This window comes from Saccopteryx leptura, chromosome 2, assembly GCF_036850995.1.
Source record: "Saccopteryx leptura isolate mSacLep1 chromosome 2, mSacLep1_pri_phased_curated, whole genome shotgun sequence".
NCBI classification, from domain to species: domain Eukaryota; kingdom Metazoa; phylum Chordata; class Mammalia; order Chiroptera; family Emballonuridae; genus Saccopteryx; species Saccopteryx leptura.
In genome coordinates this window covers 381,921,829-381,935,242 of record NC_089504.1, presented here as the reverse complement: position 1 = coordinate 381,935,242, position 13,414 = coordinate 381,921,829, and the positions used below count along the sequence as shown (strand labels likewise).

The following is a 13,414-nucleotide window of genomic DNA, read 5'->3' as shown; positions in this document are numbered from 1 at the left end:
TGGAAACAAGAACCTCAGGGACCCTTTTGCCCCAGCGTCCAGCAAGCCGTTTTTGGGGAAATGATCTCTCTTCCCTGCCTCAGACCTTACTTCCTATCTCTTTGGCTGTACCCCATACAAACGTTGGTAGCTGCCACTCTTCAGCCCTTATTGAAGAGCCTGGATGAAGGTGAATGGGGAGCCCCAGTAGCAGGTGGACATCCTTAGGCAAGGGAAGCCCATCCACAAGGCCACCAGCAAGCCAGAAAATGGCCTGGGGCAAGAAAATAAGCCTGGGACCTGGGGGAAATGGTCTGCTGCAAACCATGCTCTACAGTGGACTGGTTGGGACCCTTGTAACTGATCACTTGAATATCTTTTCAGACATGCTATAAATAAATGAAGCCACACATCAAAGACTAAAAAGAAAATTTCAAATCACTGTGGCAAGTCACAGGAATAGAAAGAAAGAAATTCAGCTGTGCTCTTGGGGCTGTTGCAGCCAAGGCCCAACAAGGAGAGGTTACCTGTGTGGTTAAACCAGCCCCATGCATTGAGCTGTTTGTAGTGATTACAGATGGAAGGAGGCCTTCTAGAGTCAAGTTAAAGAAAAATGGGGACACAGGTTGAGGCAAGACTGCTACTGCATGCTTCCCCCATTTTCCCAGACTTCCAGGGGTCAGGTATGGCATTTGTTGGGCTTCACTACTTGCCAAGCATAGCGGCCCCAGGTCAGAATGATCATTCTTGTCCCTGTTTTCAGATGAGATAAGCCCAGTAGTGAGTGAGGGCTGGCCCTCAGCTGGGATGCAGGCTGGGCAGACTGGGCTTCTGGATGGAAGCCTGTTGTATCCCATGAGTCTGGCCTGGGTTTTAGGAGTGTTTTCAAAAGAACCAGCCTGCTGAAATCAAGGCTGTTTGAGGTGCCATGGGAAGGGTGCCTGGTGCTCCTCCTGGCATTTATTCACCCCATCCTGTCTCTTAGAGACTGTGAGGCACAGAGCTGCATGGGAAAGAGAAGGCAAAAGCTAGACTCTGCTCTCCACAGCCTAGAGCCTGGACTCCAAGGTCTGAGCCCTTTTGAAGATATAGTCATTGACTGGAGAAACAAGCCTGGTACTGAGGGAGAGCCCCAGCCCCCAGGTGAACCAGATACAGGGCTTCCTAGAACCCATTTTATTACGACGTCTGGTGGATGCCGCTCAAATCAGGTCCATTCCCAAATGGATTCTGAGGGAAGAAGATGCAGAGCCCTGACTAGCAACCCCTCCGTCAGCCCTGGGTCCAGTGGTCTCATTCAGGTCATGCTGCTGCTCAGCTGCATGGCAAAGTCCTGCACATGATCCTTCAGAGTCTGGCGGGCATCTGCCTGTGCCCGCTTCTCCCGTGCCCTCTCCTGCTGTAGCTTGGTTAGCCGCAGCCGTAGCCGCTGCTCTCGCCGTTTGCAGGCCTGCAGCTGGCGCTGGGCCTTGTCCAGGGCATCAAGTGCAGCCTCAGCTCGCCGTTTCCAGAGTAGGGCGCTGCCCACCTGGTAGCTGTGCTCATTCTGGATGTAGGCTCCAGCTGGTGGTGGGAGGCGCAGCATGTAGGTTGAAGGTGAGACAGGCCTCGGCTCAAGAGGGGATGGCTGTCGCTCTGGCTCCCGCTCTGGCGAGGGCTGGGCACTGCAACCTGCTTCATCCGCTTGGGCACCTAGTGGCCCCAGGAGGTCTGAAAAGGGGCTGCTGAGACCAGGCTCCAGCCTCCCAGTGGGGGAGGCAGGCAAAGCAGCAGGTGCTGAGGCCTCTTCAACAGGAAAGCAGGTGACCTCAGCAGGTGGAGGTGGAGAAAAAGGAGTTGTGGGTCCTCGGCCCTCAGAGCAGCTGTGGGGAGAGAAACTGACATGTCAGGCTAAGGGCCTACCAGATCCCACTTCACCAGCCCCCCTGAATAGGAGTGTCAGCCCTCTCCACAGACTCAGGACCCTGTCCAGCACGGCTGGCTGGGAGACATTCTAAAGCCCAGTCCCTCAAACCGTGAGTGGAGCACCCTCCGCCTGTAGCACATACCGCTTCCTGCATCGGCGGAGCCGGCTGATGTCATGGGGACCAGGTGGGTAACTGTGCCCCTTGGTCTTGGTTGTCCGGCGCAACTTGGAGAAAGACTCAAATATTGTGGGAACTGCCCCCTCCTTCAGCCTGTGATACCCACTGTGGGGGAAAGCAGCCTGGATGAGATAGAGAACAAGCACCGCCACGCCCAGCTGACCTGCAGGGGATGTCAGCATGCCTTCCAGCACCCCAGAGCAGGCTCCCCAGTGCTCACAATTAGTTTGGGGAATGCCAAGTTAGGCAGTTACATCAATCTCTTCCCTGTAGATACATGGAAAGGCTCCACCAGAACTGGGCTGAGCAGCCAAAAAGAATGTTTCATTTGTGGACTTGGTGGGAGGCCTGGGGTTCTAAGGAACACTCTGGAAAAGCTATGTTTTTCTCTTCTGTCACTGGCACAATCATCCTGAAAGGGTGGGTCTTCCTGTCCTCATTTGTCAAAAGAGGGAACTGAGGTACGGAACTGGGAAAAGGCAGCCATCCCTGAAACTAGGTCTGCCTGTCCTCCTGCCAGGTGCTCCACGAGCCTCCTCATTGGGCCCCACTGATGCCCAATGCTGGCCCGCAAGAAGGCTCACCTGATTCCCACCAGCTCAAAGCAGTTCTCCTCGAAGTGTTTGGAGCAGAAGTAGATGTATTCGGATGACGGGTCCCATAGGCCCTGGCCGCTGGGGTCCAGCCTCTGGCAGTTGGCCAGCCACAAGCCTCGCCTTGGGTTGTCCTTTTTGGGAAGCCTGTGGAGCCACAAAAATGTGATCCCCAGGCTGCCTGAAGCCCTGGGGCCAGGCTGCCTACACTTCCAGATGGGAAGAGCTGGCCCTGCACATGCTGCCAGGAGACCTCCCATCAAACCCTACAAGGTAAGCACCGTCCAACCGGGCACGGACGAGGAAACTGAAGCCTCAAAAAGGAAGCGCAACTTGCTCAGCATTATCTAGATAGTAGATAAGAGTCACAGAGGATCCAAGTGTGGTGGAAGCGTGTCCTTCCTTTCCCGTCTGGACTCAGTCCCATCAGGACCGCCAGCTTCAACCTCTCCCATCCCCAAGTTCAAACCTCGCCCCAACCAGAGAACGCGCACGCGTAATCGAGGCTTCATGCCAGCAAAAAGGACACTTGCGCACGTCAGTCTTCATGAGCCAGCACGCACGCGCGCTGACCTGTGGAAGGAGATGCCGCGATTGCGCGTCTCGCGTGTATCCCGTGTACAGCAGCCGGCGGCGGAGCAGTGACGCGGCATCTGGGGAAGAGGCGGGAGCTTGGTCGGGGGTTGTTGTCTGACCCTTAGGGGCCTGGAGCCCCCAGCCGCCGCTCCGGTTCTGGCGGCCCTCCCCTGCTGAGTTTCCCACTGCCCAACCTCGCCTGCGCTCCGTCCCAACCCCTTCTCCTGACTCGTCAGCGGCACTCACGGTCTCGCCATTGCTGAGCCGCCGGAGTCTCGCGATGCGTGGCGAGCGGCGGAAGTTGGTACCATAGAGACTGGGAAGCGTGGTGCATTCGTCCGGGGGCGGGGCAGGCTCCGGAAGTGGCTGGTGTGTGGGGTCGTCGCCGAGCACGCGTCAGGCTAGGATTTTTGGACGCCGGCGCTGTCTCAAAGGAAATCCTTCTTTGTCCTCTCGGGCCGAAGTATTGACTTGGGATCGGACTCATGCTAGTTGTCCCGGAGGCCCCGATTGCAAGATAAGAAATTCCAACGGCAAGAAAAAGAGGCCGGAATGCGAGATCAAACCTGACAAAAACCAGTGTTCACGACTTCTGGAGAGGTGCCTCTCATTGGAAAGCTGGGCAGTAGCCACTGATTAGGTTTTGGGAAAACTGATGGGCAGAAGGTTCTGTGCTAGCGACCTACGGCAGGGACCTTAAAGGGAAAAGCTAAGGGCCTTTCTGGAAACAAACTGGATTTTTAATGGATGGGGCTGCCCCCCTGGGCCCTCCCAAAAGGCTGAGGGTGAAAACAGCGACTCCACTGCTTAGGAAAAAACCGATTACTATTCCATTTTCCAAAGAACATCAAGTATGGGACGAACGATTTAAGAATGTTTAAATTTAAAATAATTGAAGTCTTTTTCCCTGTTTTACTCATGCCTTTTGAAGCCTTCTTTGTGAAAATAAAGCAGCAACTAAATATACATGCTTAATTCTTTCAGTTTGAAAGGAAACGGTTTCCTCCTAGAAATCCACTTGGAAAAAGGCAAGTATCTTGATGGGGAACTTGGTAAAAGTGCAACACAAGGGACAGACGATGCCTCAATATAGAAACTTTAATAGGTAAACATATCTTGTAATATTACAGTGGAGGGGGATACAAAGGGATGGAGGCCAGCTGCACCCTCCCATTCAGTATTCTTCCCCTTCTTCAGCCTCTGCTTCCACAGAATCCACACCCACCTCTTCATAATCTTTTTCCAGAGCTGCCAGGTCCTCCCGGGCCTCTGAGAACTCCCCTTCCTCCATGCCCTCCCCCACATACCAGTGCACAAAGGCTCGCTTTGCATACATGAGATCAAACTTATGGTCCAGGCGGGCCCAGGCCTCCGCAATGGCGGTGGTGTTGCTCAGCATGCACACAGCCCGCTGCACCTTGGCCAGGTCTCCCCCGGGAACAACCGTGGGGGGCTGGTAGTTGATGCCCACCTGCCGGAGAAGGGAAAAATAGAGTGAAGTTTATATTGTGGCCTCAGAAATGGTACCTAGCCTGACCTGTAGTGAGTGCAGTGGATATAGCATCAACCTGGAACAATGAAGTCGCAAGTTCAAAACCGCAGCTTGCCTGGTTAAGGCACATGACAGGCCACAACTACTAGTAGATGCTTTCTGCTCTTCTCCCCCCAACCCCTTTCTCTCTCTCCTCTTTCTAAATCAATAGAACCTTAAAAAAAAAATAGTACCTTGTTTTAAAAAATGAGCTGTGGGTCCAGTTTAAATAATGCCCTATAGAAATTAGTACACTAGTTTTTGGCAGTATCTATCAACATTTAATATCCTTTGACTTAGTACTTTCACTTTTTGGATTTACCCACACAAGAGCACAAAGCTACATATATAAAGATTTCTCTGTATTTAATTTAAAGCACTGTTTTTAATGGCAAAACTGGAAACACATGTCCATCATAAGGAACTAGTTAAATTATTATGTGCCCATATAGTGAAACACTTTATATAATCATGGAAAAGAATGAGAAATCTGTCCTGGCATGTCAGTATGTCCAAGGGATATTGTATACCTGGTAAAAAAAAAAAACAAGTTGAATTCTACTTACTTATGCTTAGAAATAACTACAGAGTAATATATAAACTATAGCATTGGACAGCTTCGGGAACATCATGCTGGAGGAAGACAAATGCCTAAAAGTGTACTGAGGTGGTCCTCTATCTCTTTGCTGGTGTGCAGATAGTAGTTGGCAACAGCCAGGCACACACCAGTCTCCATAAGAGTTGGGAGGAGCAGGGAGAAGAGCACAGGGGGGTTCTGACCTTGATCAAGGGGTCCCATGGCTCTAAGACCAAGCCAGCCAGCCCCTCCAAGTAGTATTGCTGCCAGCCTCCTGTTCAATCTGGCCACTTGTGTGCAGTGAGTTGAGTCTGTCATCTATGTGAAAAGAATGTGCATCTGCCATGTTGTTAGCCTCTTTTTGTAAACATCACCCATATAGCAAGAGGCATAATATACCTTGAATATGCACAGAACATAATTTTAAGGACAATAAAGCTCTGGGGAAGAAGACTTGTTTTCAGGCTTCTTCATTGTTTTAATATTTTGCCACATATCTGCATATTTATAATAACCTAAACATACTTAATAAACATGGGAAATTCCCTGAAAATACTGCATCTCTGAGCAAATGGTTGTTAAAGTACATATGGTGAAATCACACTCAGACTGATGAAAAAGAACTTGAAAGGAATGAGAATTCAACATGGTCCATCTGAGGTTGGACTGTCTTCTGTGGGGATAGTTAAGGTTTGAATTCCTGTACTTCCTCACAGACTCGCCTCCCTATTGGCTTACAGGGGCCAGAGACTCAGGAGAGGAACCTGGGCACAGGGCACAGCACCTCCCACAGTGCCTCCCAGCTGAGACTGTCTTGGATGATCTCACTTTCTAGAGGTCACAGTGACTGAAAGAAACTTTACTTCACCCAAGAACTTGGAAGGTTTCAGCTCCTATGTAAAACCAAAACTCTGCAAACCTATGTAAGATTTAATGATTATTTCCAGATTAGTGAAACCTGTTGAAGATTTTATCTTTTGTGACTCACTTTAAATTATCAATTTCAGTTCCTCAAAGACAATCTGTGTCACAGCATCTAAAAGTGGGTCTGACAGAAGAATAGTTTCGACAACTTGTGTGTAGTCAGAGGCAAGCTACAAACATTCCAAATGGGAACAAATGACATACATTCACTGCTACTTGTCATTGTCCATCTGGCATGATAATGGAACTTGCAACTCCCTGAACATCTTAGGACTCATGAAGGCTTACATAGGTCAGGTCTACAGGTCATCTAATACAGAAAACCAAGTGTGAACAAGGACTTAAGGAAGACTGCCTAAAGTTAATGAACTCAAGCACGAGAAAACACTTAGTACCCAACCTGTAATGGCGCAGCGGATAAAGCATTGACCTGGAATGCTGAGGTTGCAGGTTTAAAACCCTGGACTTGCCTGGTCAAGGCACATATGGGAGTTGATGCTTCCTGCTCTTCTCCCCTCTGTCTCTCTCCTCCCTCTCTAAAACAAGTAATTAAAAAAAAAAAAAAAAAATATATATATATATAAATAAAAATATAAAGCAGGCCCTGGCCAGTTAGCTCAGTGGTAGAGCGTCGGCCTGGAGTGCGGAAGTCCCGGGTTTGATTCCTGGTCAGGGCACACAGGGGAGGCACCCATCTGCTTCTCCACCCCTCCCCCTCTCCTTCCTCTCTGTCTCTCTCTTCCCCTCCCGCAGCCGAGTCTTCATTGGAGCAAAAGATGGCCCAAGCACTGGGGAAGGCTCCTTGGCCTCTGCCCCAGGCGCTAGAGTGGCTCTGGTCGTGACAGAGCGACGCCCCCTGGTGGGCGTGCCGGGTGGATCCCGGTCAGGCGCATGTGGGAGTCTGACTGCCTCCCCGTTTCCAGCTTCAGAAAAATACAAAAAATAGGGCCTGACCTGTGGTGGCGCAGTGGATAAAGCGTCGACCTGGAAATGCTGAGGTCGCCGGTTCGAAACCCTGGGCTTGCCTGGTCAAGGCACATATGGGAGTTGATGCTTCTAGCTCCTCTCTTCCTCTCTCTCTCTCTCTCTTTCTCTTTCTCTCTCTCTCTCTCCCCTCTCTAAAATGAATTAATAAAATTAAAAAAAAATGTCAGATACAGAATATTTAAGACGATGAAATATATAAAATGTATCACTATACCCATCAAAGAAACTCAGTAGCACCTGAAGAAGATTTAAAAAAAAAAAAAGGTTTAAAAAAATGCCTGACCAGGTGGTGGCGCAGGTGGTGGCGCAGTGGGTAGAGCGTCGGACTGGGATGCGGAAGGACCCAGGTTCGAGACCCTGAGGCCGTCAGCTTGAGCGCGGGCTCATCTGGCTTGAGGAAAGAGCTCACCAGCTTGGACCCAGGGTCGCTGGCTCCAGCAGGGGGTTACTTGGTTTGAAGGCCCACGGTCAAGGCACATGTGAGAAAGCAATCAATGAACAACTAAGAAGTCGCAATGCGCAATGAGAAACTGATGATTGATGCTTCTCATCTCTCTCCATTCCTATCTGTCTGTCCCTATCTATCTCTGCCTCTGTAAAAAAAAAAAAAAAAAAGAAAAAAAAAAGAAAAATACAAAAAATAAATAAATAAATAAAGCACTTAATCTAATAATCACAATAGGTGTAGAAGTTGATATTCTGTTATTTGGCTTCAAAGTACATGTTGGAATCAGTTTATAATAATGCCCCAATTTCAAATATCCACATGAATTAGCAAACTGGCCAGAAAATACCTACATTTCTATTAGAAAAAATTTTGTATGTTAAGAAAAGTTGAATTGTAAGGAAAAAAAATCTCATTTTGAAGGCTAACCTCCATTTTCTACACTAATCTCACCACCCAGATGGAACAATGATCATTCAAAAAATTTCCTATTCTATTAAAAGAAATTTCTCTCACCACAGATAAACAGTGGGATGACTAAGGAATAAATTCAAAAGACACCACTGAATAAATGCTCACTCTGGTACACTAACTGATGACCAACAGCCTCGCTGCCATGGTGCCATGGAACGGGGTATTCACAAAGGGCAGCGTTCTGTCACGGTCTGCTTCACGCTGGCAGGTAAAACCCCTTATTATCACCCAGCCCTACCTTAAATCCCGTCGGGCACCAATCCACAAACTGGATGGTGCGCTTGGTCTTGATGGTGGCAATGGCCGCGTTGACGTCTTTCGGGACCACGTCCCCCCGGTACAACATGCAGCAGGCCATGTACTTGCCGTGGCGAGGGTCGCACTTGACCATCTGGTTGGCCGGCTCGAAGCAGGCATTGGTGATCTCGGCCACGGACAGCTGCTCATGGTAGGCCTTCTCGGCTGAGATGACTGGGGCATAGGTGGCCAGTGGGAAGTGGATGCGGGGGTACGGGACCAGGTTGGTCTGGAATTCCGTCAAGTCCACGTTCAGGGCGCCATCAAAGCGCAGGGAGGCCGTGATGGAGGACACGATCTGCCCAATCAGACGATTGAGGTTGGTGTAGGTGGGCCGCTCGATGTCCAGGTTGCGCCTACATATGTCATAGATGGCTTCATTGTCCACCATGAAGGCACAGTCGGAATGTTCCAGGGTCGTGTGGGTGGTCAGGATGGAGTTGTAGGGCTCCACCACGGCCGTGGACACCTGGGGGGCTGGGTAAATGGCAAATTCAAGCTTGGACTTCTTGCCGTAGTCAACCGAGAGCCGTTCCATAAGCAGAGATGCAAACCCAGAGCCGGTGCCGCCCCCGAAGCTGTGGAAGATGAGGAAGCCCTGCAGCCCGGTACACAGATCCGCCTGAGAGAAATGAGAGAAAGCAGAGACCCTGAGCAAGGCCTGTTGAAGCCACACCGCCAGCCTCCAGCAAGCCTGGGGCACTTCTCTCTGCCTCCACCAGATTAAATGGATTCCACTTGTCCCCAGGGAACATGCATTACACTTAGAGGCCAGGCAAAGCAGACACCAAAGATGTCTGGATGCTGCACTGCAGCCACACCACAGAGGAAGGCCAGGGTTCACGATTCTGGCCTGGGTTTTGCCAAAATGACCCTGGAAGGCTTCCCACCGCTCTTCTTACCAGTTTGCGGATCCGGTCCAGGACCAGGTCGACAATCTCCTTGCCGATGGTGTAATGGCCTCTGGCGTAATTATTGGCTGCATCTTCCTTCCCGGTGATCAGCTGCTCCGGGTGGAAGAGCTGCCTGTAGGTCCCTGTGCGCACTTCATCTACAAAGAGGACACATGTGCCATGGGCCTTTAGGGACGATAGTTAACTCACCAGCCTGGACAGATTTGGGGACCATTCATATCTACCAAGCATGTGACCTTCCTTGAAGGTCAATAGCATTAGTATCACAGAATCTCTATGTAATACAGAGCATCACTGTACTCTATGGCTCTAGGGAGGTGAACTCAACTCAGCACAAATACCAGCTTAATTGGTTCCCAAAGAAGGAACAGAGCTCTCAACTCTCTCTCACACACACACACTCTATTCTACAAGTAATATTTCTTTCATACCCAAAGGGAATAATTAAAAAGAACTTGACATACCATAGTTACCAGGTGTGGATTACTTTTGCCAAATAGTCCCATCACAGTACCTATGTCAGGGGTCCCCAAACTTTTTACACAGGGGGCCATTTCACTATCCCTCAGACCATTGGAGGGCCAGACTATTAAAAAAAACTATGAACAAATCCCTATGCACACTGCACATATCTTATTTTAAAGTAAGAAAACAAAACGAGAACAAATACAATATTTAAAATAAAGAACAAGTAAATTTAAATCAACAAACTGACCAGTATTTCAATGGGAACTATGCTCCCCTCACTGACCACCAATGAAAGAGGTGCCCCTTCCAGAAGTGTGGCGGGGGGCAGATAAATGGCCTCAGGGGGCTGCATGCGGCCCGCGGGCTGTAGTTTGGGGACCCCTGACCTATGTAGTCTGGGTCTGAGTTTAGGGTGACATTCTGTGATCTCCTGGATGGCCACTGACAGGTACTTACTTCGCAACTCTCCTTGGAAACTACCCCAGGTATCTAATCTGGATAAACCCTATGAATGTTCTCCACTTTCTATGCCTGAGATGCAGGTAGAAATTCTTGTGCACCAGCCTGAGAGTGCACAACATTAAGGAGGAACCAGCACCTGGGCACCCTGCAGACAGGGTCCAGAAGACCACTTGCCTGGGGCTGAGGCAGTCACAGATAAATCTGTCACAAGCTATCTTACTCCTGGCAAAGCAGCTTTTTTTGGTATGTTAGGTTTTCCTAAATCAGGAGCCTAAGGCCCACATTTCAAGCATTAACCTTTCAAGTTTCTCACCTAAGATGATCACGGACATACCTGTGTGTCCACCCATACTTTCTGCAGAGGGATTCCAAGGAGCACCCGCAGAAGTTTAACAAAGCTCTCCCAGCCTCCCTGGAAAGTCTCCCTACTTGTCCGAGTACCTACCGACTACAGTGGGCTCCAGGTCCACAAACACTGCTCTGGGCACATGCTTGCCAGCCCCAGTCTCGCTGAAGAATGTGTTGAACGAGTCATCCCCACCACCAATGGTTTTGTCACTTGGCATTTGCCCATCAGGCTGAATTCCATGTTCAAGGCAGTACAATTCCCAGCAGGCATTGCCGATCTGGACACCGGCCTGCCCAACGTGGATAGAAATGCACTCGCGCTGGGAAACAAAACATAAATGTAAGACTCATTTGTATTCAAGGCAATTGTCATTATATAGCATGAAAATATAATTTAATATATGTTCTATATGTGCTTCAGCATGTCTAAGGCTTTCTCAAACCTTATTTTATACGAGGCTTATGTGGCCCACTTATCCCTATGAAAACTCAGGGGCTCTAAACCAGTGGTTTTCAATGGCCAGTCTGCAAAAGTTAACCACCCTGATGTTGTATGAAGATTGAAAATCACTGCTCTACACCACCCTAGCTAAGTGCCAGTTAGTCCCAGAATCTACGAGTTTTCTACTACATAAAAATTATTTTATAACTTGGAAACCATATAATGTCAACAGTAAACTCCACATTACAGATAGTGACAGTAATTCTCCAGAGAATAGCAGTTTTTGATTGTGTCCTGACCAAAGAATAAGGTAAAAATGTAATAGAGTTGGGGAAGGAAAAGTGGACTAGCACACGGTTTACCATAACCCAAGTGCTGGTGGTCATTCTGTGTGTCTTTTATCTGCCCTTCTAGATCTACCCTTGTTCTCCTTCCAGCTCTATGCTCCAGGAGGCTGACGCATATGGACTACATTGAAGGGTTTTCTTGTTCACTGGCTTCTGGTTACTTTTTTTTTTTCAGAGACAGAGAGAGAGTCAGAGAGAGGGATAGACAGGGACAGGCAGACAGGAATGAAGAGATGAGAAGCATCAATCATTAGTTTTTCGTTGCCTGTTGCGACATCTTAGTTTTTCATTAATTGCTTTCTCACATGTGCCTTGACTACGAGCTTTTAGCAGACTGAGTAACCCCTTGCTCAAGCCAGCGACCTTGGGTCCAAGCTGGTGAGCTTTTGCTCAAACCAAACGAGCCCATGCTCAAGCTGGCGACCTCAGGGTCTCGAACCTGGGTCCTCCTCATCCCAGTCCAACGCTCTATCCACTGCGCCACCGCCTGGTCAGGCAAGCTTCTGGTTACTTTAACCAATGTTAAGAATCACCTAGAGGCCCTGGCCGGTTGGCTCAGCGGTAGAGGGTCGGCCTGGTGTGTGGGGGACCTGGGTTCGATTCCCAGCCAGGGCACACAGGAGAAGCGCCCATTTGCTTCTCCATCCCCACCCCCTCCTTCCTCTCTGTCTCTCTCTTCCCCTCCCGCAGCCAAGGCTCCATTGGAGCAAAGATGGCCCGGGCGCTGGGGATGGCTCCTTGGTCTCTGCCCCAGGCACTAGAGTGGCTCTGGTCGCAGCAGAGCAATGCCCCGGAGGGGCAGAGCATCGCCCCCTGGTGGGCAGAGCGGTCGCCCCTGGTGGGCGTGCCGGGTCGATCCCGGTCGGGCACATGTGGGAGTCTGTCTGACTGTCTTTCCCCGTTTCCAGCTTCAGAAAAAGAAAAAAAAAATCACCTAGAGACCAGGCTAGAAGGTTTGGTCAGGGTGCTCACTCCTTGGACTCCTCTCTGCCAGACTGCCATGCATTGCTTAAGTCAGTTTATCAAGACCACAAACTTTTCAGCAGTCAGCCTTCCTCATAAAGCTACCCTCTCAACTTCTAGTAACCACCTTCTCCCTTTACCACTTCAAGCCTAGGAGTTAATGGCTCCTAGAGCCACAAAAGCTGGATTCTGCCCTATCTTTTTAGAAAATTCTCCTTAAAGTACCTATTTTGAAGGTACCATCTCTTTCCTGCTGGGAACCTAACTGCACAACCACTAAGCATTTATTTTTAGACACATCATCCTTGCAAATACATAGATTAAATGAAGTTTCTGGTGTCTCACCCACCCTAAATTCTAATGTACAATCCCAAGAACCTGAAGTCCTGTTTTCTGTTATACAAGCACCAAATATGTCACCAGGGCATCAAAGATTGACATAATGCAGCAATGGATCACTGACGAGGAAGCACAGCGTTATTATAACATAAAGGAAGGAGAGCACAAAGGTATGCTTGCATATTTGGTGGCAGGGAGTAGAAGCTTCTGGGTAAGTAGGGAACTATGTCATCCAACAAGAATACGAAAGTGGGTAAAACTGTTGGCTCCCGAGCACAAATCAGGGAACTGGCACCAAACTGAACCTGTGCTCATTGGACTTTTCACCCTTATGTATTCAGAGTGAAAAGGCCAGTTTCATTTAAAAATGTTCTTGGCTCAGGCTGGGTAGCTCAATTGGTTGGAGCAGCGCCCCAACATGTTGAGGTTACAGGTTTGATCCCCAGTCAGGGCACATACAAGAATCAACCGATATCAGTATGAATAAGTAGAACAAAAAATCGATGTTTGTCTTCCTTCCTTTCTCTCTTAAAAAAAAAAAATAAAAATCAAGACTGACCAGGTGGTGGTGCAATGGATAGAGCGTCGACCTGGGATGCTGATGACCCAGATTTGAAACCTCAAGATAGCTGGCTTGAGTGTGGGATCATGGACATGACCCCAA

The 13,414-nt window shown here is 49.2% G+C and overlaps 2 protein-coding genes across 6 annotated transcripts; both read right to left on the bottom strand.

Moving 5' to 3' along the window:
- Positions 1-391: 391 nt before the first annotated feature.
- Positions 392-4,188, bottom strand: THAP7 (THAP domain containing 7). 5 transcript variants are annotated; one of them, XM_066365430.1, is made up of 5 exons: positions 3,479-4,188; positions 3,126-3,309; positions 2,648-2,803; positions 2,028-2,168; positions 392-1,841 (listed from the first exon to the last, which is right to left on the bottom strand). In XM_066365430.1, the coding sequence occupies exons 1-5, from the start codon at positions 3,717-3,719 to the stop codon at positions 1,277-1,279; spliced, it is 1,287 nt and encodes a 428-aa protein (XP_066221527.1). In that variant the 5' UTR covers positions 3,720-4,188; the 3' UTR covers positions 392-1,276. The 5 variants fall into 5 exon arrangements, with proteins under 5 accessions (XP_066221527.1, XP_066221530.1, XP_066221531.1 ...); XM_066365433.1 differs by having other exon boundaries at positions 3,230-3,309; positions 3,479-4,184; XM_066365434.1 differs by lacking the exon at positions 3,479-4,188 and adding an exon at positions 3,427-3,445 and having other exon boundaries at positions 3,230-3,309.
- Positions 4,189-4,406: 218 nt separating this feature from the next.
- LOC136393844 (tubulin alpha-3 chain-like) lies at positions 4,407-10,976 on the bottom strand. Its single transcript, XM_066366492.1, has 4 exons — positions 10,757-10,976; positions 9,370-9,518; positions 8,409-9,089; positions 4,407-4,703 (listed from the first exon to the last, which is right to left on the bottom strand). The coding sequence occupies exons 1-4, from the start codon at positions 10,875-10,877 to the stop codon at positions 4,407-4,409; spliced, it is 1,248 nt and encodes a 415-aa protein (XP_066222589.1). The 5' UTR covers positions 10,878-10,976.
- Positions 10,977-13,414: the final 2,438 nt, after the last annotated feature.